Genomic DNA, 24579 nt, shown 5'->3' on the forward strand with positions numbered 1-24579 from the left:
ACGCCATACACTAACCTGGCTCACCCTCTGGTAGCTTGGTACAGAGCAGGCAGACTTAGCTTAGGAGGCAATGTGTAAAGTATTTGTGCAGCACTTCACACAGTAACCCAGTGCAAACACCACCAAAATACTCCACACCAGTTTCGAAAAACAGATAATTTCATAAATAAAACAAGACCTAAATGACAAAAATCCAATTAGTAGAAGTCGTGATATGAAGTTGTAAAGTCTAAATATAAAAATGGAGCTTAGAACCAATAAACGCCTCTGGGGGGTGGGTGGGAGAGGGGTTCTCTGGTCATGTGGGACCAGGTCAAAGTCTAGAGTTTAGGCTGACCGTGATGGATCATGTGCCAGATACAGGAGCTATGCAAGGCCTACTGAACAAAATACCTTGTTCCTGAACAGCGAGATGCGTTGTGCAGCCAAGCGATGTCGTGTTGATCTCGCAGTCGAGGTGATGTGTCGATTTTTCTTCACGCAGTGGTGGCGATGTGCCAATTCCGAAGACTAGGTGCCAAGAGGCATTGGTTCTGTAGACTGTGTCCGGTTTCTCCACACAGTCAAGGGGATGCGTCTTTCTTCCCACAATGCAGCGGCAGCTATGCCTCGGTTCCAATGGGTTAGTTCTTTAAGGCGATGTGCCAATTCTTCTCCGGCAACAAACGATGCATCTGTTCTGCTACACGCAGACAGGAGATGCAGGACTTCAAGTGGAGCAAGCACCTGGGTTCACTTCCAATGGACCAGGAGCAAGCAGGTGGTGAGACTTTGAGATCCCTGAGTCTCAAAAACAGTAGGCAAGAACACAAGCCCTTGGAGATCATTGTGGGATCAAGCAGAGTCTATTTCTTCCTCAGCAGGGTCTGAGGGAAGCAGGGCAGCACAGCAGAAAAGCAACTCTTCCAGAGCTGCAGTATAGCAGAATGACCGTCCTTGTAGCCGCATAGCAGTTCGTCTTCCTGACAATTTCTTTACAGGTCCAGAAGTGTCTAATTTGGTGAGGTCAGGGACCCAGTACTTGTAGAAAGGTTTTATCATACCATTCCAACGATATAAAACCTGACCAAGCTACTCCTTCTCAACCAGCAATTGCAGCTTAAAAGTGTAATAAGGAATTCTCAGTATTCTACTATGAGAGTAGGCCTTGCAGTAGTGAGAACTAAAAGGGGTGTTTTTCAGTATCTGAGCATGCAAAACGTACAAGTACATGTCCTACCTTTTACTGACTCAGCACCCTGCCCTATGGGCTACCCAAGGCCTACCTTAGGGATGACTTGTGTGTAATAAAAGGGGAGTTTAAGGCTTGGCATGGGGTTTTAAATGCCAAGTCGACATGGCAGTAAAGCTGCACACACAGGCTCTGTAGTGGCAGGCCTGAGACCTGTTTAAAGGGCTACTTGTGTGGGTGGCACAATCAGTGCAGCAAACCCACTGGTAGCATTTAATTTCCCGGCCCTGGGCACAGGTAGTGCACTTTACTAGGGGTTTACAGATAAATTAAATATCCCATTTGTGGATAAACCAATGTGTTTAGGGGAAAGGCTCATGCACTGGTAAGCAGTGGTACAATGTCCTAAGGCCAACAAAGAATCTGCAAAAGTATGGGGGATGGGTATGCATGTACTGAGTCCGGAGGTGAGCAGAGAGAGGAATAAAGAAGGGTGAAGTCCGAGGATGACCCTTGTGATGGAGGAGGATGGTGAGAAAGGAAGGTGGTCACATAGGAGGGTCATGAGCAAATCCTAAGGGTGGGAACAGAACAGAGAGAATGGCGGCTAGTAATAGAACAAGGAGGAGATCTTGATGGACACGGAAGGTGATGGGTAAGGAGGGGGTGATGGGAATGGGAGAAACTGGCGGGAGACAGGAGAGCAGAAGAGAAGAGGACGCATGCCAGTCAGTATTTAGGAGAGACAGTTCATTTTAAGGCACGCACACAAGCTGTAGGTTTCCTCTTTGTTGCTCTTAAGATGCATTCTGCTCAAAAGACTGATCGGAAGTGGTAGTTGAGAAATTAGCCATCAAATGACCAGTCCAGTCTTCAACCTCGAAAGAGGTGCTATTCTGGTTGAAACGCCCCGCGCTTGATGTCTGGTTGGGTTCGTTGCTAAGGTTGCTACCTTTGATTGCTCTTCCAATTGTTACTTCGCTTATTTAGTTAAAATATGCAAAATCTCATGTCTTTCTAGATTTCCTGGATGCTCAGGAGTATGCCTTGTGTAATCCAGGCCTTGGGGCTGCCCCTGTTAAGGATGTGGAGAGCTACTGGTGAGGAACTGATCCCGCGTCAAGGAAGTGCTAAGCCCGGTTACGCATACCCATGCCCCCACACAAACACTTGCACACCACTCATTCCTTTAAATACACAAAACAATGACAACATAAGCAGTAGCAGTGAGGGTGAGGTGGGGAGAGAAGGGGGAGGTGAAAAGAAGGGAAGATGAAGCTGATGGGAGGGTAGTTGGGAGGAGACCGAGGCAGTAGGAAGAACAGTTGAGAACAAAAGGAGGATGGTGAGGGGAGAGGAGTGGCGCAAGTCTGAAAGGCAGGACAGTGAACACGAGTGAGAGGAGGCTGATCAACAGAGAAAGGTGTCTTGGAAATAGTGCCGTGAGAGTAGTCGATTCAGAGAATGACCAGGCATGGAGAGGGTGAAAGTAGGATAAAGGGGAAAGAGAGGAGGGTGAAGTTCGAGAAATAGGGTGAAGTGGAGAAAGGGAACGGCACAGCAGAGTAACCGGTGAGTAAGGTGGAGAGAGTAGGGTGAGGTGGGAGGAAACCGAGGGTGTAGGGAGTGGGAAAGCTGGGTACAATGGAGAGCAAGGAGGGTGAAGTCGGGACAGAGGAGGGAGTTTGGGGATGCAGGGGCCCTTTGTGGTTGGCCTTACGGCTGCATTATGGAGATGGAGGGTAAAAGAAAGACTAACACCTGTTTTAATCAGGTTTTGACTATAAATGTTTTATTTAAATGTATATTGACCAGCATTGCAAGGATCTGTTGACAAAACCAATAGGCCTACTTTTTATATATTGGCAGTGACTTGCGTTAAAAAACAACCCTAGAAATTCACTGAAAAAAACAAAGGTTAAAGGGACTTTATAGTTGGGAGAACATGCTAGGTGAAACTTTCAGTTAAAACCAACCATTTTAAACAAAGAACCACTGAATTTCACCCATTATAGTTAACCTCAAGTAAGTATAATTAATTGCCTAAAGCTGTACCTCACGCCCACACCATGTAATGTACTAATAATTAACTCGCATATTACATCACTCATGATGTTCTATGACATCATTCATATTCCTGCAACATCTGAAATGACATCCTTTATAACCGTGCATGGCGAGGATACAAGTTTCAGGTACTTGAGGGCACACGTTATAGTTGTGATATGAACATCATTAAAAAAATGTTTGATGCCACTTCATAAAACGTATCACTTCACCCAAACATTTCCTAAAGTGTATATTTCATTCCCATTGACCAGATCCTGTAGAGTTTAGTGAGGATTTAACAAGCAGGTTTAAAATGTCTAAGGGAGGGTCAAATCAGACAACACACATTCCTTTATCAGAGACCCCGTGGCCCCCCCCTCTTTCTTTTCTCAATTTTGCTAAAGATGAACAACCTGGCAGGCTAGCTCCTACTCCAGAGGGCAAAGTAAAGACATTGAAAACTTCAAATGTGTTATTCAAACCATCTGGAAGGACCTAGAACCTTCCACAAAAAAATGCCATCTCGGAATCCTTCGTCGCAGAATCCTAACATGTACGGCTTGACGTCCAGGCGACATCTCAGGTCCTCAAGGGCGACCAATACTCTTGTTAATGCTAGTTTCCTGAAAAGACAAAGAGCCAGTTAACCTCTATCCCCTAAAACGGGAAATTAAAACCGCAAGAGTCAAAGTAGCACAGACCAGTGAGGCCTAATCAGTCTCCAGTAACCTAATTCTAAATCATCATAAATTAAAATATGTACATATGCACGGGTCGGATAATTTGTGCCTCCATGTTCTTGATAGACTTTAGTATTCCTGACACGATTACTAAAATCTTTTTTAATTCTGTCTGGACCAGAGGCTCCGATTTATAATTGATTAAAGCTTTTCCAACAGGGCAACCTATTTTTATATGAAAATGTCTGTAATAGCAAATAAAAAATGAATGGATGCATTTTCTCCAAGCTTGGAAGAGGTGAAGTTGCGTGGTCCAACTTGAGATCCTATTATCTGTTTAGTGGTTTTTCAATTGGAAATAAGGAAAATGGTTATTTGTCAATTTTGATATGATATACATAGATGTCATAGGTTTAGCTATCATTTTGGATTGACTAAATCTGCCAAAGAGAAATTGAAATGAAAAAATTGATATGCGTACAGAACCCTGCCCTGCTTTGGAAGATCTTGAATGAGATATGGCACTTTAAGTCAGTCCTATCCCATGGACCCATAACATTCCCGGCACCTCGGAAGGCATGCGGACATGATTCTTCAACCACATAGGTTCCCAACTAATCTTGTGAACTCTGGTGGGACCTCAAGCTATTCTTGGGGACTTGAGTCCCCTGAGCACAGGGAAGAGTTTTGAATTGCTTCGTCCTGTGGGATCCTCTTTCCAGTTGCACTCGCTTAGCAGATCTATAATCGTTGTGCTTTGTTGTTGTTGTTGTGGGTTGGCAGAAGCAGCGCTCCCCCCTTGAGTGGATCTCCTCTTCTGTCGAGGAATCTACAGTAGATGTTGAGACAGAGGGTGCACATTGTTGGAAATGTGGTAATGGACACCAGGATGTCCATGATTAACCTAGCCTGAGGATCCGATAATAGCGGAGTGGTTATGAGTGCTAGTGATAGCAACCAATTGACATCCATTTAGTCCTAAAATTTGAATATATTTGAGTTTTTGGTTACCTTAGTATGATGTTTAATGCACGCTAAAGCCTTCTGGAGGTGTTGGACATTTTGGGTGTGAATTGTTCTGGTTTTTAAGTGACCCACGTTTCCTGATTTTTTAAGTAGTTTCGTTTAAAGAAATATCACGGACGTGAATGCTAACCTTTACTGTAGGTGACCGTGTGTGATAATGTTGCTGATTCCGGACCTATTCCACCTCTTGGAGTAAGTCAGTAAGGCTTAGTTCAACTGCTAATGATGTGTCCAGTAGCTAAAGCGCGTCTTGGCTATCCTTACTTATGCAGCTAGCTAGTGTGAAACTGCAGGATCTTGGCTATCCTTACTTATGCAGCTAGCTAGTGTGAAACTGCAGGATCTTGGCTATCCTTACTTTTGCAGCCAGCTAGTGTGAAACTGCAGGATCTTGGCTATCCTTACTTATGCAGCTAACTAATGTGAAACTGCAGGATCTTGGCTATCCTTACTTTTGCAGCTAGCTAGTGTGAAACTGCAGGATCTTGGCTATCCTTACTTATGCAGCTAACTAATGTGAAACTGCAGGATCTTGGCTATCCTTACTTATGCAGCTAGCTAGTTTGAAACTGCAGGATCTTGGCTATCCTTACTTATGCAGCTAACTAATGTGAAACTGCAGGATCTTGGCTATCCTTACTTATGCAGCTAGCTAGTTTGAAACTGCAGGATCTTGGCTATCCTTACTTATGCAGCTAACTAATGTGAAACTGCAGGATCTTGGCTATCCTTACTTTTGCAGCTAGCTAGTGTGAAACTGCAGGATCTTGGCTATCCTTACTTATGCAGCTAACTAATGTGAAACTGCAGGATCTTGGCTATCCTTACTTATGCAGCTAGCTAGTTTGAAACTGCAGGATCTTGGCTATCCTTACTTATGCAGCTAGCTAGTGTGAAACTGCAGGATCTTGGCTATCCTTACTTATGCAGCTAGCTAGTGTGAAACTGCAGGATCTTGGCTAGCCTTACTTGTGCAGCCAACTAGTGTGAAACTGCAGGATCTTGGCTATCCTTACTTGTGCAGCTAGCTAGTGTGAAACTGCAGGATCTTGGCTATCCTTACTTATGCAGCTAACTAATGTGAAACTGCAGGATCTTGGCTATCCTTACTTGTGCAGCTAGCTAGTGTGAAACTGCAGGATCTTGGCTATCCTTACTTATGCAGCTAACTAATGTGAAACCGCAGGATCTTGGCTATCCTTACTTATGCAGCTAACTAATGTGAAACTGCAGGATCTTGGCTATCCTTACTTATGCAGCTAGCTAGTGTGAAACTGCAGGATCTTGGCTATCCTTACTTATGCAGCTAGCTAGTGTGAAACTGCAGGATCTTGGCTATCCTTACTTATGCAGCTAACTAATGTGAAACTGCAGGATCTTGGCTATCCTTAATTATGGAGCTAGCTAGTGTGAAACTGCAGGATCTTGGCTATCCTTCTGCAGCTTGCTAGTATGAAACTGCAGGATCTTGGCTATCCTTCTGCAGCTTGCTAGTGTGAAACTGCAGGATCTTGGCTATCCTTACTTATGCAGCTAGCTAGTGTGAAACTGCAGTGCAGTGCAGTCCAGTCCAGACATGCGCTGTGTTAGGACTAGCTGCCCATGGGCACAGGCCAGACAAAGACCCATCCGCATTTCTTGCGCCCTGTGGTCCAGCGTAGTTTGGTTGTACCATTAGTTCTAGCAATCTGGAGTCTCCGCCTCACCAGTGGTGTGAAGATTGAGCTCTGAGGGTTCCGTTCATCCGTCTCTCCCGCGGTAGTGGTCAGTTTGACTCTTCCTTTAGACTTGTCATAGGAAAGCAAAAGTGGAGGAGCTGGAAACAGAAATGTGGCGTTTGTGAGGACTGTGTAAACGTGGTAGGTGTGGAAGAATAAGACCCAGGTAGATTAAGAGTCTGGCGGCTTTCCATACTGTAAAGATATTTTCTATTGTAGCTTACTGCTTGTGCAAACGTGTCTTCAAGCTTACTCTGTGTAGTAGCATGCTTGTCCCTCACCCTTTGAGTACCCGTGTGCGCCTCACCTGAAGTGTATGCAGTGCGAGCCTCTAGGTTCCACAGAACGCGTGAGCTCTTCTCTGCTGTGTCTCCTTCCACTCACCTGAGTTCATGTCTCTTCTTTCCCCCTGACCAGATGCCACAAGCTGCAGGAGTCCTTGCTCAGCTCCGCCAGCGGCTTTAGTAACTACAGAGGCATCCTGAACTGGTGTGTGATCATGCTGGTGAGTAGCAGCGAGAGCTGCGTTGTCTTTCATGTTGAGGACCTGTTGCTATCTTATGCATTTATGAAATGACTCTTTCCCTCCTCAGAGGTGCAGAATGCGGCTCAAATAAAGATACAACTGGCTCGTTATTTCTTAAAGCCTTTAAATATTTTTACTAATGGTAAAAACAAATTCACAGCTGGAGTATATTTTACCTGTCTTGCATCTTGCATTTCTCTGCCCATTAGCAACATACATTTTAAGCATTTAACAAGCTAGGGTTTCTGTGGACATTCAAAAAGATCCGCTGTCCCTCGTCCAGTCGTAATCCCGACGCCAGCGCTCTTTATTTGATAATTCCTGTATCTCTAATGAGGTCACCAGTTTTAAGGTTTATAAAAGTCTGACTATTGTGCTTTTTCCTATGTGAGTTAATTGGAGTAATGTGTAAACCGTGCAGCTCACCATCCTCAAAACTCAGCACAGTAGAGCAAGACTCAAGATACAGTTTCATGATTCGTTGAGCACGATACGTGTCAACTGCATTATGTTTCCATCAACCTCCCCAACACTGGTTGGTGTTTTATTAAATTCTAGTAATGTAGTGACTTGGTATCCTTTTCTATTTCATGATAAAAGACTCCGCAAAGCATTACATTGAATAGTTTCAAATGTACCAAATCTTTATTACCTGTTCATGAGCTTTCACAGAAATGCCAGCCATTGCCAACTCGTATTTAGTGCCCTCAATAGTTGGACTGTCATGAACCATCTTTGAGACCATCACTGAGATCCTTTCCAGAGGAAGCCTTCTACGACATTAAGACATGTGATCATTTTAACAGGGTGCACTCTAAGCCTTATAATGAAATGTCCAGACGTTTAACCTCTTGTATGGATGCTGAAATTCATCAACTCTGTTTTCCCATACTCCAATGTCAACAAGATGGCCCTATTCGAGTGTCCGTGACTACAGGAGTTGATGTTTCAAGATGGGCTTTCCAAAATTGAGATGAGCATAAAGAAGTCTTTTTTATAACAATTAAGTATTGGGGTCTCCAATGAATGGTCATCAATGTACCATAGAATTATAGGTTTCTGCAAAAATCCCAAGATTTCACATTTTGAAACCATTTGAGATAATTTAAGCATTTTCACATAATTTTCTAAGCAGTTCCATTTTTGTTGAGGTCCAGTCTCTAAGTAGTACAACAAAGCAATTTGTCCACCTACATAAAGCAAATCAATTTTTTATTTCCCAAGAAAAAATTCGAATGAGAGCATGGAATTTAGAAACTTGTGTAGATGGTCTGAGGAAGGAAAAGTAGCCAAAACTCAGCCTTGTTTTACTCTTCTGTTTATTGGGAGTACCATTTTCCATTGCCTGGTAGGATTTTCACCCATGTACCTTCATGGAATTCCATAAGCAAGAGAAAAAAAAAAACTTTTGACGCATATCTTTTGAAGGTTCTTCTAGGGTGTATAAAGGACCACTTTATCAAATGCGCTGCTGAAATGTATGCACGAGCCATAAACTCCTTACTGTTCAGTCTTAACATTGATGCGTTAAAACCTGCAAGGCTAGGAAACTCCCCTTTGTTGACGATGGTCAAAAACTGTCTGACTTGGAGTACCCGTGGATTCAGATATCGAGTCCATGCTTTGAAAACTACCCTGGCCTGCCCAGCAGAGCAGTTGTCTGATCTTTTTGGCTTGTGGGTAGAATTAGGCCAGTAACAGATATTTGGAAAGTTTGGCTGAAGGAAGGTTGTCAACTCAGCGGGCATAGGTTTGATAATGAACCTGGACAGGGCATCTGGGCCTCATGCCCCTAGATTTTGTTGCAACCCTTATTGCTTTGGTAATATCTTGAATCTTTAGAATCGGTTAGTTCCCATATATTGTGCTGAGTGACATGTCCTCCTCTTCCTGTGGAGGTTGATTCCATTTGATTGTAGCACTCGGAACTACAATAGTGATACCAGGCGCTTGTTTTGCTATGGTCATTTATGACGGTCTGTGCAAAGCTTCATGGTGCCTTCTCGATACACAATACCTCCAAGAAGCTACTTGACCCTTTTATAAACCACTGTGGAAGAAAGGCCAGTGTTTAACCTTGAAATAGGCACGTTTTTAACCTTTTTCTGAAAATGAGATTGGTTTCTCGCTGTAAGTTGGCAGGTGGATGGTTCCATAGCTTGGCAGCGGTGATGGGAAAGGACATGCCTCTGTAGTTACCAGCGCTTCCACTTTGCTCATCCCCTCAAACTCTTCAGACCGCGCTAAGTGAGCGAGCTGGTAGGGTGAACAGAGAACTTCTATGTTAGTTATGTGGCACCCCCACTCCGAGCATGGGTAAGACGGTCAGTGCTTTAAATTGATTCTATAACGTATTGACCGTCAGTGAAGTGACTTCAGATACAAGTTATCTGAATTTGGCGTGGAATTTTATTGAGGGGCTGGAGCAGCAATTTTTTAACCCGTTGTTGTCACTGTATGTATTTTTCGGGTAGATCCAGATTCATGGATTGGCAGAGTGCAGCCTGGAGCGGTTAAGTGCATGTTTATCATTGGGGTCTGCCAACTGTCTCACTGTAAGGCTGTATTGTTTTCAAAGTAGGCCGATTTTGAAGTTTGTGAGTCTAAAGACTTTAGTATTGATAAGCACCCCGAGATTCTGGACTACCTCCGCCGGGTGGTGTGGTGATTTTTGTTTTCTGGCCAGGATATCTGAGATAGATTTGTACGTGGCGATGAAGTGAAAAAGATTAAAGTTGCGGTTGGATTTACAAGTAAAATGTTGACCGTTCTTAACCCTGAGTTTACACCCACAGCTCAAAGCAGTCCGTTTGTATAAAGGCGGCCGGAGCATTGTAGGATCTTGAGACCCTTCTTAAACCAAGGAATCCACTCCTTGGAGATGTGTAAGATTGTGTGGCAGGGTAGAGAGGGGATTAAGATTCTTGCAATGAGACTACTGGGCGCTCAATCCCAAAACCGGGGCTTTGAGGAATAAGGAGACTGATGTTATTCCCCAGTTTTGCTTCGGCTAAAAGCATGAAAGCCAATATCTACCTTGTCTGAAAACCCTCCAAAGACACTTGAAGGTGTTACAACGTAACCGATTTGGAATATTTGTCTCCATGTTTCCACTTTTGAACATTACAATTTGCCCCAAAAAATTATCTCTTTTCTGAAAGATTGAATTTACTCTTGATGTCTTGCAACATCGGTTAGCATTTCAAAATGTTGCTGGTGTTCTGGGCATCTAACTTTTTTTTTTTTTTTTAACCACGCAGTCCCCATTGGATCAAACTGCCTAATTCCGATTCATTGACTCCGGTTTATGGTTTCAGTGACTTTATCTCACTATGGAGAGACCTTTGCATCAAAGCGGAGTGGGACATTAGTTTATAATCCTCAGTTGGCTTTAGTCCATATTCAGACATTTATGTAGACGTCTTTGCTTCCAAACTACACAAGAGATTTTACAAATTAAAAAAAAATACAAAGTCCAACATGGTTAATGGAGATCACTGCCTTCCGATCACGTGGTACCTCCAGTTGCTCCACATGACGGTAATTCACAAACGCATAATCAATAGTAAATTGGGGTAAAACCATTATAAGCATTCGTCCCCATTGAGGTTGAAACACTTCAACACTGAGACATTACACATGCTTTAGAGTCTCCCACCATAATACAAGGATTATTGGAGTTACCAAACCTAATCAACCCCATCTTCATGCACCTTGTATTCCATCAGTAACTGCGGCTGGATTGAAAATGGGTATTGAGCACAATTATGTGTTTCCTGGTAGTTCTTTTTTTTTTTTTAACAAATATTGGTTTTCAAGGTACCATATGGGCAAACCCAGCGAGCATCAAGCATGTAAGAAAACAATATACATTAGCAAGGCACCATATATCATCCCCAACGAAGTCTGCGGAACAGCAGACCCTAACCCCCCCCCCCCCCCCTTTCCCAACCACGCACCATACATCCTTACATTATGTAATTGTATTGCAATCTTGCCCCTTTTACCTCTACACTACACCATTGTCTTATATCTGTGAATTGCTCACAACCTATCTATTGGATCAGAGGGAGCCACTGACCCCAGAAGTGACAGGTCTATGCCACGATACGCGGCCCATCTTGCCCATATCTTTGTGATTCTGCGGACAAACCCTAGCCTGAAATACTGCATCTTCAGCGGACAGACACTTATCCATTGCTTTCTTCTAGGTACCAATGCTGGGTGTGAGTGTTGCCTTCCAGTGTTGTGCAATGTCGCGTTTCGCTAGTGTAAGCCCTAGAAACAATAAATGCCGTTTATCTGTTCCACCCGATGTCTTCGGTACTGTGTAGGAGTACCAAACTGGGGTCGGCAGGAATGCACCATGCCAGCACCTGCCCCAAACAGGATCTTATGCCCAATCAGAAGTGTTGCAGAACCGTACAGGTCCGGGGGGGGGGGATGTACAAGTAACCCTGAAGGGGACCGCAAAAGGGGTACCTGCGTCGGGGCCACCCTAGCCTGGCAGAGCCTATGGAGCATTTGGCTAGACTTATCGCCCCATTGGTACAGTCTGTGTGGGCTTGATGGAGCATTTGTTGCACATGCAACAGATTCCTGCGGGCCGTGGGGTCTGAGCCGCCCACAATACGGGATTGGAGTTCTTCCTGTCTGGTCTCCAGGTCGCATACCTGGGCCAAGTGGCGACGCTTTTCCCCGGTGCGGTAGCTTATGTCTGCACCCCGAATCGTGGGCTTTAACGCTTCCCACAAAACAAGTGGGGACTGGCATGACCCGGCATTGTATCTGAAGTAATCTGTAATCGCCTGACTCTGCATCGCTCTGTATGCCTCGTCCCGAAGCAGCCAGGGGGACATGCGCCACCTATAGGAGGCCCTCTTAGTGGACAGACGCAAGCTAAGTTGGATCGGTGAATGATCCGACAAACCTCGGGGCAGAATAGATGTATGTGCCACCCTGTGCATGTAACTATGGGGAAGAAATAAATCTAGGCGTGAAAGAGTGGGGTGAGCCGAAGTCAGATACGAAAACCCAGCGTCTGTCGGGTGTAAGGCACGCCACGTGACCACCCATCCCAGAGTATGTGCAAGTATATTTAGTTTGGATGTAACCGGGGGGTGTATCGAGTTGTCGGGCTCGCCACCTATCTAGTGGACCCATAGTATCTTTCCAATCACCCCCCAATACCACATGGCCACCCGGGAGATCTCCTCCCCCCCCCCCCCCCCCCCTCAGCTGCGTTAGTTTATCAATAAACGTCCGACCAAGGGGCTGAGGGGCATACACGCTACCCAGTGTAATCTGTTCACCGGCCAAATACCCGAAACCAGTGTATCGACCCACCCCCGGGTCTAGCCAATGACATGTGATTTGGAGTGGCACCCTACGGTGGATGAGAATGGCAGTACCCCTTGCACCCTGTGTAAAGCCAGAATGATATACCGTGGAGTATCCGTATCGAGCTAGGCAAGGGGCCTTTGTGCCCAGGAGATGCGTTTCCTGGAGCAACAGTACGTCAGCTGCATACCTCTTCGCCTGGTGAAGCACTGCCCCTCGTTTGATTTTACTAAGCAAGCCCCGCACATTCCAGGCGAGGTTGTTGAGTTCCCCTGTAGGTATGTTACCTGTCAAGTGAGTCATCCCTAGGTGGCCTACAAAATAACAGCATCTGATGCATGTAGGGTGTATCTATGTGACATGTGTATGGTGCGGAAGCATTCATTAAGAAACAAAACTGATGAGCTGCCCCCCGTCCACCCCCCCCCCCCTCTGCCCCCAACCTCCATACTTCCTGTAACACAGAGTATCTGTTGCGGTGGAAACCCATCCCAAGCCTCCAACAGGATGACCAAGCGGTCCCTCAAATGGACCCCCCCCCCCACCACCCAACTAACCCCAAATGTTCATGGCAAGCCACGGTCCAATCCCTCTAGGGCCTGTGATGAGGGGGGTCCTTATCAGAGCCCAATCAAGTCAATGTGTGAATGATGCAGATTGGGGTGTACAAAATCTCCCTACTTCCACGGATAGAGTAATTTCACAGTTACACGCACATACACTCACCATACACTAGGGCCCATTTCACTAACATACACTCAAATACTCTACCAGCATTGAACCTGTGGAAAGAAACCTTCAAACTCCTAAACCCCACATCTACACCGAGGTCGATAAGACCTAGCTATTGCAATTGTCATAATCTAAACAATCTATACATCAATAATCAAATAGAGTACTCAATAATTGACAAGAAATAATCACCAACACCGTATTTAAAATTATGATTCTTTATCTAAAATTAGTCAAAAGAAATTAATCAGAATAAATCATTTTCTCATAATTACCTATTCTAGCTAAATGTCAGAATGGGTCATCAGGACAAGTCTCTCAGTAGAAATCTCCCAAGTCACCGTCCTCACAGCATCGATCCTCACCAACGCAGGTTTGGGAAGAAAATGGCAAAGTGGCAAAAACCCTCTCTAGGCTAACAATTTTATAATATTTTAGACAAAAGAAAGCAACAAAAAGTATTCATCGCATCCGCTGAACCTCTGAGCAAAGCGAGAAGGAAAGGATGTCGCATCGCTACATTTGGAAAATCTCCGCTCAGGAAAATCACAAAAATAAAAAAAACAGAACAGGAACCAAAAATAAAAATGTATCTCTTTACAGTCCACATTTCCTCAGCGATGACACAATGCTCAGAGTTCTTTCTTAACAGTTCCTTTGTCCTCCAAGGCTGTCCAATACATCTGAAAACCTGCCCAGAACTGCTGCTGTCCTCACGGAAAGTTTTAACCAGGCAAGGACTGTGATCAAATGTGTTCAGCAAGGCCTTCTCATCACAAATTCTCACTCGAGACCATGCTGCAAACGGCGGACATTTTTGGTTAGGCCAAAATGGACCATCTTAATTAAAAGAGACAAAAACAACGTTACCACAGCATAGTGATTGAACAGTGTTAACCCCACTAATACCCTTATGTGTATGTAATTATCTAGCTTTAGCAACACAGAAAAGCATTAATTCAAAAGCGTTTCGTGCTTAAAATAAACAGCACTCAGCAACGTTTATTTAATAAAACATGCACATTTGTCAATAGCAATACAAAAGCGTTCCCACGTGTCGGTTTTCTTCTCATTAGTATGTTGGTAAGTTTAAACACACACTTACACAAAACAAATAATTATTAATTAATGATTATTAATTTTAATCATGACAAATAGACAAACCAGAGCTTCAAAACCCTATAGATTTTCATTAGAAAATCCTGCTCCAGCAATCCCCCCCCTTTGGTGATTTTATCACCAAATAACCCCCCAAAAAAAAAAAATTTAGTGAAAATTTAGTCCCATTTTAGGAGAAATTTGAAATGTCTTTTCCCTCCTTACACAACACTACACACCAGACACTCTCATCATCCCTCTTTGTTTCTAAATAGACACTTTCCCTTAATTCTTCTAATTCAATTTCTTGTGGTTCTCTTTTCAACCTTTTATTTCTCTTTTCATTGTTTCTTTTAATTAATTTCTTTTTCCCTCCCCTGTTTTTACAACACAAACACACCAATCTCAATATTAATAAAGCAACAATTATACAAGTTAAAGGAAACAATATCTTACCTATAATAGTACTACCTATTTTTGCAATAAAACTCTTAACAGCTATCACCTTATTAGCTATTTTAGTCCAGATACTTTCAGCTTCAAGTGGTACCAATTCTTCATGCAAATCAGTAATATTTTTGATATAGACCTTCAGGTCTTTGCTTTCATCTGGAATGTAAGTGCAACAATGTTGAACTTTCAGCATTCCACAAACTCCACCCTCCTTAGCCAATAGAATATCAAGAGCAAGTCTATTTTGCATAGACATAGCACGCACGGCAATTAGTTCCGTATTCACCAAAAGAAACCCTCAAGCGGTATTTGTCGATAAGCGATCCACCACAGTTGACAGTTTCCGAATCCCATTAGCATTTAAAGAAATTCCCACTGCTGGAATTAAAGCTCCAAAAATGTCACCCACAATTTCAGACCAAGTTTCCCTCTTGAAGCGCATTAGTAAATTAATGTTCTACATCTTCTATTCTATCTATATGAAAAATCTTTGGAAAAACCAGGCCCACATAACACATGCCATACCAATGGTCAGGCAACTTGTAATAAGCCTTGTTCCCACAAACATAATACACTCCTGGAAAAATTGTATCTTCTCCACCTCTGAAATCCCATCCTGTTGCAATGAAGTATGTACCATGACATTCACTAGTCCCAACAAAATATGTATCCTATTGGGATTTCCCTCTTGTAATGCACAGCTTACCCTTCTGTGGTGCATCTAAAGCTAAAGTTGGGCTAGCTCCATTTCTCAATTCTTTTCCCATCTCAATGTCCCAAATTGTCTCACTCACTTTATATTTCCCTGCCTTTTCATGGATACTCAATCTCCTTTCCTCCACCATGTTCAGGAAAGCTTTCTCCTCTTCTTCCAAACTACAAGTTAAATTATTCTTAAAAATGTAATCTAATGTTAATTCTTCTTTCTCAATAAAAATCTCACCAAAAGTGTTAGCTTCTTTAGCTGGATTCAGCTCTTTGTTCATTGGCAAGTGCCCAAAAATACTATCTTTGTTAGACATCTTATAATCTATTTTCCCTAACAAATAAAAAACACTACTTGATACACTACAAGAAATTCCATACGTAGCTGGTAGATGGTGATAAGTAACACCCTCTGAAACGGATGCAGGTAATTGCATACAAACGTAGCAATCCCTTACTTCCATTGTTTTCACATATTCGTATAACAACTTTGAAAAAACATTACTAGAAAAATCATTAATTGACCTATCTTTATGCATGTAAGTATTACTAATTCTAGTTGGAACTACTTTTTGCAAATTCTTCTCTACATTAGTCTCATTCTCAGTATGTATTTCAAATGTACCTATTGAAACTCTAAATGTAACTAATAAAGCTAAAATACCCCATAGTAGCATTAATAATCCAGTACAGCAGCAGCACATTCTACACCATCTTCTTAAGAAGGCACATCTACTTTGATTATTCTCTATGTTAGCCATTTTACTACTTTGACCTTGTCTTTTGACTTAGCCTCTACTACTCCACTACTGTAATTTCTCAAACTTTGGATTACTTCAGACAGCTGAGTTTCAGACTTTCTCCTTTTCACTTTTTCCAAGTGATTTCTTCAGTTCACTCAATTTGGATATTCATCACTTTTCACTCCTTCTTCTTCAGCAACATCAAAGTGTATCAGATCATCAACAACATCCTGTGCATCTGACTCTTCTCCAATGTCAGTCAGAATAACTTTTAAGATTCCAACAGATTCTTCCTTTTCCTCAACCACTTTTCTCAAGATCCCCTCCGGATTATCTCGAGTCACTGTTTCTTCTTCTCCTTCTTCAGACAGTGCCACATAAGACCATTCCGGTGATCTGTACTTTTGGTTGGGTCTTCTAATTCTCTTTATTTCCTCAGGTTCTCTTGACTCCTTTTGCTCCTTCCTTTTTACTTCGTTTTGACTCGATACTTCATTCACTTGTTCAGCTTTCGATGTATTTCCTCTTATCAATCTGTATCTCAGCCTCTTTACTCTATTGTTAGGCCAAAAATCTCCTCTTACGACCTTTTTCGGTCTTATTTCTGTATTTCTTTCTCCAATCCAAGTTCTCTTTCTCAGAACTCGACCCTCTGATTTTCCACTTTCACTTTCATCCGATTCTGTTTCAAATGCCTCTTGTTTTTCAGCAGTTTTCTTTCGCTCTTGTTCTTCAGCAGTTTTCTTTCGCTCCACAGTCTTTTTCACCACTATTTGAGACTTCCCTACTTCTTTCCCTCCTCGGGTCTCCGACACGCAATCTTCTTGCTGTCTACTTGTCCCTTCACCTAGCTTATTAGAAGTGTTCCCTACACCTCCTCGGGGGTCTTCCGCAATCTGTCCCTCTCTATCTTCTTCTGACCCTACTTCTTCAGATATAATCTCAAGTGGTTCTTCAATCTCCTCCTCTTCTGATTCAGGAGTAATTTCTGTGGAACTGCTCTTTTCTTTTCCTTTTCCTCCACTGCTTTTTGGAACTTCAGGCTCTCTTTCAGAATCAGATCTCCTTTCTGAAATTCTCAATGTTTCTCTTGAACTTGAAGCCTTTTCTGCTTCTTTTCCTGAACTGATTCTTTCTCACTGGTTCTGGGTCTTCATCATCACTGGAATCTGACTCTTCAAAATACTCTCTACCAGTCCCATCCTTTGGGTTTGGAACTCTGAGTATGACTCGCATGCACCCAGTTTTTCACACAGCACACTTCACTGCAGTCGTCGTAGTTAGAATGACTTGTCTTGGTCTTCCCCACCTTGGAACCAAGCAATTTCTTCTTCTGTGAACTTTAATCCTCACCCAGTCTCCTGGACTCAGATCATGAGCTTGCTTCTTCTCAAGTGTAGTAGCTTCTTCTCCAATCTGGTGAAACACAGAATGAACTGCGTCAGCCAGGCCTTTACAGTAATCCAAAATCATGTCATCAGTTATTGTCATCAACTTATTGACAGGTACATATGCATGTCTTATTGCACGTCCCATTATGATTTCGTGCGGACTTAAACCAGTAGTTCTATCTGGAGTAGATCTAATAGTCATTAGCACTAGAGGCAAGACATCTGGCCATTTCATGCCAGTGGCTAAGCACATCTTACCAATCCTGTTCTTGATTGTGCCATTTATCTGCTCAACCACACCAGAAGCCTCTGGCCTGTATGCACAATGTAGCTTCTGCTGTATGCTTAATGCTTCACAAATCAAACTCATCATTTCATTATAGAAATGTCCACCTCTATCAGACTCAATCGTTACCGGAAATCCGTACCTAGGAATCAACTCTCTTAACAGTAACTTCGCCACTGTTACTCCATCATTTCTCCTAGTCAGATAGGCCTCCACCCATCTTGAAAACAAACCGACTACAACTAGTACATATCTCAGTCTGTTCACTTGGGGCATTTCAATGAAATCAATCTGCATTCTTGTAAAAGGACCTCCTTCTCTGCCTATTGTTCCCAGACTCACCACTGTCTTCTTCCCAGTGTTAAATTGCTGGCAAATCAAACATCTTTGACAGATACTTTCTGCAATTGTCCTGAACTTTGCATTGTACCAGGTCTGCTTAAAAGACCTAATCATTGAATCCCTTCCCAAATGTCCCTGGCCATGATACATCCTTGCCATTGCTGACAGCATGGAGTTCGGCATTACTGGTCTGCCATCTCTATAGACCCAAACATGGTCTGTCTCTCTCGGGGCACAACCTGCCTTAATCCAATCTTTCTTTTCTTCCTCCTCTGCCTCATCCTGCAACTGTTTCACTTCATCCCATGTCTCTAAGACATTAGTAAACATCACAGAACAAAAAGACATTTCACCCTCTCGTTCCCGATTAATAGACTGGTTATTCTTTGCACAATATTGTGCAATGTCGTTAGCATATCTATTGCCAACTGTCACAAAATCATCTCCTTGTCCATGAGCAGCACATTTTACAACTGCTAATTCTTTAGGCAGCTGTATCGCCTCAAGTAATTTCCCAATCACTTCAGCATTCTTTATTGGAGTCCCACTCGACGTCAAGAAACCTCTTTGTAGCCAAAGTTGGCCAAAGTCATGCACAACTCCAAATCCATACTGACTATCAGTCATCACAGTCGTTCTCAAATCTTTCCCAATTTCACAAGCTTTTGTCAATGCAATTAATTCAGCAACTTGCGCAGATTTCACTCCTTTCAATGATGATGCTTCCATTACTTCTGAAACCTTACACACTGCATATGCTGCACATAGCACACCCTCATCATTCCTCAGGCATGATCCATGCACAAACAACACATGATCACTCTCATGCAAGGGAAGATCCCTTATGTCTGGTCTCGGTTTTGTACAGTAATCAAGCACATCCAAACAATTGTGATCATCTTCTGTTTTCACACCTACATTTTCAATATCCGGCAACAATGTCGCTGGATTCACATTCACACATCTCTCAAGAGTCACATTTGATGCTCCCAGAATGACTTTTTCATATTTAGTCAACCGACTATGACATGTACTGAGTTCTGCTTCTCGTCAAAAGAATTGCCACATTATGAGGTACGAATACCCTTACAGGATATCCCATTATGATTCCCTCACTCTGTTCTAGGCTTCTGCATGTTGCAGCCACAGATTTCAGACAACCTGGTAAACCCACAGCTACAGGGTCAAGTGTCGATGAGAAGTACGCAATAGGCCTTCTCAGTAATCCATGCTTCTGAATTAACACTGAAAGTGCACATCCATTTCTCTCACTGCAATACAATTCAAATTCTTTTTCATAATCTGGCATACCCAAAGCAGGGGCTTCACACATTCTACTTTTTAACTCTTCAAATGCTTCCATTTGTTCCCCATCTAGTTCCAATGGGTCTGTCATCTCACTTTTAGTCAGCTTAATCAGTGGCTTTGCTATCAGCGAAAAATTAATTATCCACTGACGACAATAACCCACCATTCCCAGGAACATTCTCACTTCCCTCTGGGTCTTTGGGGCTTTCATTTCCCTGATAATTTTGATCCTGTCATCAGTCACTTTTCTCAGACCTTTCTCAATATTGTGTCCAAGATAATGCACCTCTTTCTTGCAGAATTTTAACCCTCCATCTGCCAGATGATTCAGTAAAGCTATAGTATCTACTTCACAAGCTTCACGTGTCTTTGATGCCACAAGTAGGTCATCAATATACTGCACTAATACTGAACTTTCAGGCATGATCAAACTCTCCAATGACTTTTTCAATAACTGATTGAATATTGAAGGACTCTCTGTATACCCCTGTGGGATACGACACCATGCTAAAATACGCTGGCCAAATCTAAATGCAAAAATCGGCTGGCTATCATGATGCAATGGAATTGAAAAGAAAGCATGACACAAATCAATCACTGTATACCACTCAGCATCATGTGGAATCTGATACAAAATCACTGATGGATTTGGCACAATAGGACAACATGCCACCACAATTTGATTAACTTTTCTCAAATCCTGTACAATCCTGAATTTCCCATTAGGCTTCTTTAGCCCCATTATCGGTGAATTACACGGACTACTCAGTAGTTCTCTCAGAACTCCCTGCTGAATCATTTTCTCAATTATAGGAGTTATTCCCTCAATTCTGGTGTCATTTTGTACTGAGGAATGTTAGGATAAGTAATTCCCTCTTTCACTGAAATTTTCACAGGATCTACATTATTCATCAATCCCACATCCTCTCCAGTAAAATCCCAAACTGTCCTTTTCACTGTGTCTCTCAGCTCTTGAGGCAAATCCTCCGGATCAAACACAGCATATGCACCAATTAACTCACTTTCTCTATTTTCTAGAGTCATTCGGTACAAAACATCCTCATCTGGTGTTTCAAAAGCTATTCCATCTGGTGTACAAAAAATTGTACAATTCATTTTACATAACAAATCCCTACCTAACAGGTTTACTGGACTTGTGTCACAGACGATAAATCTGTGCATGTCTGAAAATTTCCCTATTTGTACTCTTACTGGTTCAGTAAGACTTGTTCTGATTTGTGTATTGGCTACACCAACTACTTGGATTGCTTCATCCGAGAGAGGAAGATTTCTAATATCTGTTGACCTGACAGTTGATCTTGTCGCACCTTTGTCTACTAAAAAAGTAACACCTTCTTCATTTATTTTTCCATCCACAAATGGTCCTGCCTGGTCTATTTCTAGAGTTGCACCAAGTATGCACTCTTCCTCCTCTCTTCGGCACCGTCAATAATCACCCTCAGACTCACTCCCTTCATTCTTTAACAAGTACTGTTGTACCTGGTTAGAACGCCTTGGTTTGTTTACCTGCTCATCATTGTAGAATCCCGAATCCGGATTATACTTTTGTGCTCCTCTATTCTGCGGCAAGGGCGGTTTTGGCTCTTGACTCTGCTCTCACAACTTTCTGCTGTTGCTGCTGTTGATTATTCCCCTCGTTCCGCACCTGTTGATTTAAGGATTTTCCCTCATTATTCACTAATGGTGGATTGGTACATTCTGATCTCCAATGTCCCAGTTGGCCACAGTTGTGACATGGGAACTTCTTTTTAGCTTCCTCAAGATTCCCCTTTCCTTTCCCTGCATACCTAGGTCTATTCCCTGCATTATTTCCTGCATTATTCGCCTGTTCCACCAACTGTGCTTCCTGTCTTTCCGCAACTTTCACTTGTGCCCACATTGCTTTCTCTTTCAGCTTTCTCGGTTTTGCTTCAATCTCATCACTGAAGTATTTTGCATGTCTCAGAATCTCATCTATTTTCTTACTCTGCCAATCCACAGTATGCTCACGAATTCTTTCACTAATCTCAGGTCTCAGGCCATATACAAATCTGTATACAAAATGACTCAAATCCTTGTCACCCAGGTGTTCATCTCCACTGAATTGTTTAAATGCCAGTATCAGCCTCTCGTAAAAAGCATGAACTGATTCTTTTGCTTCCTGATGTGTTCGATCTATTTTAACCCAGTCTGTTTCTTTTGGAGGTACTTTATTTTTCAGGTATACGATCACCTGCTCATACTTTCTCATTACTTCTGGATCTGGTGCTCCTGTTCTCTGATCTCTTGGATATTCCTCAGTAGGCCAACTCACAACTATTTTACACTCAGCCCACAAGTCTGCTGGAACAATTATATCAAACAGACTATTCAGGTCAATCCACAGCACTTTTGACAATTTTACAAACCTGTCTACCTGCCTATACCACTCGACGGGCTTTTCTCTCAATCGAGGGAAATCATTCGTAACTGATAAAATATCCTGTCTGGTCCATGGAACATGTACATATCCTCCTCCAGGTATTTCTCTCATAGGATAAGTATCCACTGGTTTTTCCTTTTCTCTCACAGGAAATGCTGAATAAGTCCTATCCCCTGATTCTTCTCATTTTGTACCATCTATCCTTCCACTTTTCAACATCACCCCATTTTCGCAATAAAGCGATCATCTCTTTAATCTGTCCTGTTCTACCAGTACCATTCAAATTCTCTATGTCTTTGTCTGTGAAATCCATCCTGTAAGACTTTTGCAAAACTTTCACTTTATCAATGTCAACTCCATAGTCATTTGCTATCGCTCTTAATCTGTCATGTGTATTTCTCGCTCTCCAGGTGATATTCTTACACATAAACAATAATTCACCATCATGATGATTTTTTAGAATTTCTGTTGGAACTGTCCCTGCAACAAGCTCTTCTAATTCTACACGTAACCTAGCAACATCAATTGCTTGTGAATCTTTATCCCTCTTTTGAAGAACTTGCATCCATTCATTCAGATCCTCAGCTGTTATTTCAGTAGATTTTCTCACTGGAACCACTTTCTTCTGCGGTTCTAAAATCGGCATCCCTGAACAACTAGCTTCACCAGCATCCAGTCCTGAATTAGACTCCTCTAATCCTTCATTACAGGTGTCATGTCTGAATTTTCCTGCCCTTTTTCCTGAATCTCCTGAAGGACCAGCCAAACTTGTCAATCTATTCCCAACATATGGAATAACCAAACCATTCTCACCCTTCCTCTGCTTATCAAAAACAGGCATAACCGGACCTATGGTTACGGGTACCGTAACAGCATCTAGATTTTTTGTCAGCTCCTTGATCCTTTCAGTCAGCTCCAATGTAGTTCTGGCTAATTCTCTCGTATTTTCGCCACTGCTTCTATTCTCTCTCTCCCTGAAAGGATTACCATTTCTTAACTCAGGTGTCACATTTTCTGTCTCAATGATACGATGCGTATCTCTTATCGGAGAAACAACTGGTGTACTCTCTTCTGGTTCCGGTCTATATGGAGGTGGTCTTTTGTAAATCATGTCATTTAAAACCTCATCCTCATATTCATTAACTCCATATCTTCTCACTTCTGCCTCAGGAACTCTTTCTGTTCCCTCTTCAACTGTTCTCACAGGATATAATCCTTCTGACATACTAGCATCTCGCCATCTCGTCATTCGATCATGATGAGTTTCACGACCATGTCTCCTCCCGAACATATACCTATAGTTGCCTCCAGACCTCTGTTTCTCTCGCTCATGTACTTCCTCTTCCCATTCCACTAAAGCCTCGAACTGTGTCGGCCTTGGTCTTGGGTCAAGACAGAACATCTTTTCCCGTAAATTTTTCAACACGGTCCGATTAAATGAACCATGTTCTGGAAATGCTAAAACTCCATCTTCTTTGGTATACCTAACCCAATTCTCCAACCATATACAGGTATGATGCCCATATCTCGCAGCCATGAAGGATGCAGGCGTTTTCGATGGAGGTAACAATTCACCCTCTCTCGTTTTAACATCTTTATCCTTGTTGAACCAATTTTTAATCTTTCTGAACAAAGATTTTTTCTTTTTCTCTTCTTGGTAATACATTTTAACGCTTACCAAAACTTTCTAATCCCTTCCGTAATACAACTACACAATATGATTTTTCAACCAATAACAGCGCGACTCACACTAACGCACCAATCCTGGAACGTTACGTCACTAGAATAGCTCCACCAATCCTTGCGCGGCTCACACCAACGCACCAATCTCAGCGCGAGCACTATTCTGATCTAATATCCAATCAGAGCGCGGTCTGTTTGACGTCTGCAGTCGCTTCTGTCTCCTGTCTCTTGTCACTCGTCTACCCCTCCTTTACAAAATTTCTCAGTAGACTCCGTGTCAAATTTCTACAAAATCTATTAGTTACAACATATAAACATCTCCATTGTCTGCTTCGCTAACCAAAGAATAGTAAAGATAATCTATTTCACAAGAAACCTCTCATTGACACAGTAGCACGTCCCTCTACTCTGCCCTTCTAACATACATTCATTAACTGTTTCCTCTAGGACTTGTCCAAAGAGTCTTACAATCAACTAAATATACGAACATTCACGCACATTCATACAAGAAAATATAATACATACACACAGAATCCTGCTTTTCCCGAGAACAGCGAACAATCTGCTCCACTACAGAATTATAACACACATCAACCAAGCAGCTTACTTCTACCCAGTTTCTCAAACAAGCTCAGAGAATACCTATTACTTCTCCCGCGATAAGCTTTAACGGTGAACCTTACGGATCCCTGGGACTTAAAACCAGAGTTTCACAGATAACCTTCACTACCATATGCACTCCTTATATACCAGAAATATCTCTAATAGTAACATATAACAATGTCACTGATTCCGAACCCAGACAATGTGAATTTTCCTGCATACGTACAGGACCAACAATCCAGTCTTTCCCGAGAGCAGCATATACTTCCCTCTGCCCTACTACGGAACTGCTACTAGCTCCCA

General features: G+C 42.5%; 1 protein-coding gene across 1 annotated transcript in view; it reads left to right on the forward strand.

The window, feature by feature from the left end:
* DGAT1 (diacylglycerol O-acyltransferase 1) overlaps positions 1-24579 on the forward strand; it is a 316877-nt gene that overhangs the window by 82297 nt on the left and 210001 nt on the right. Inside the window, exon 2 of the mRNA XM_085604343.1 lies at positions 7062-7149. Coding sequence (XP_085460469.1) covers positions 7062-7149 — 88 coding nt within the window. The remainder of the gene's footprint in view (positions 1-7061; positions 7150-24579) is intronic.

Source organism: Triturus cristatus, chromosome 5_1 (assembly GCF_964204655.1).
Source record: "Triturus cristatus chromosome 5_1, aTriCri1.1, whole genome shotgun sequence".
Classification (NCBI taxonomy): domain Eukaryota; kingdom Metazoa; phylum Chordata; class Amphibia; order Caudata; family Salamandridae; genus Triturus; species Triturus cristatus.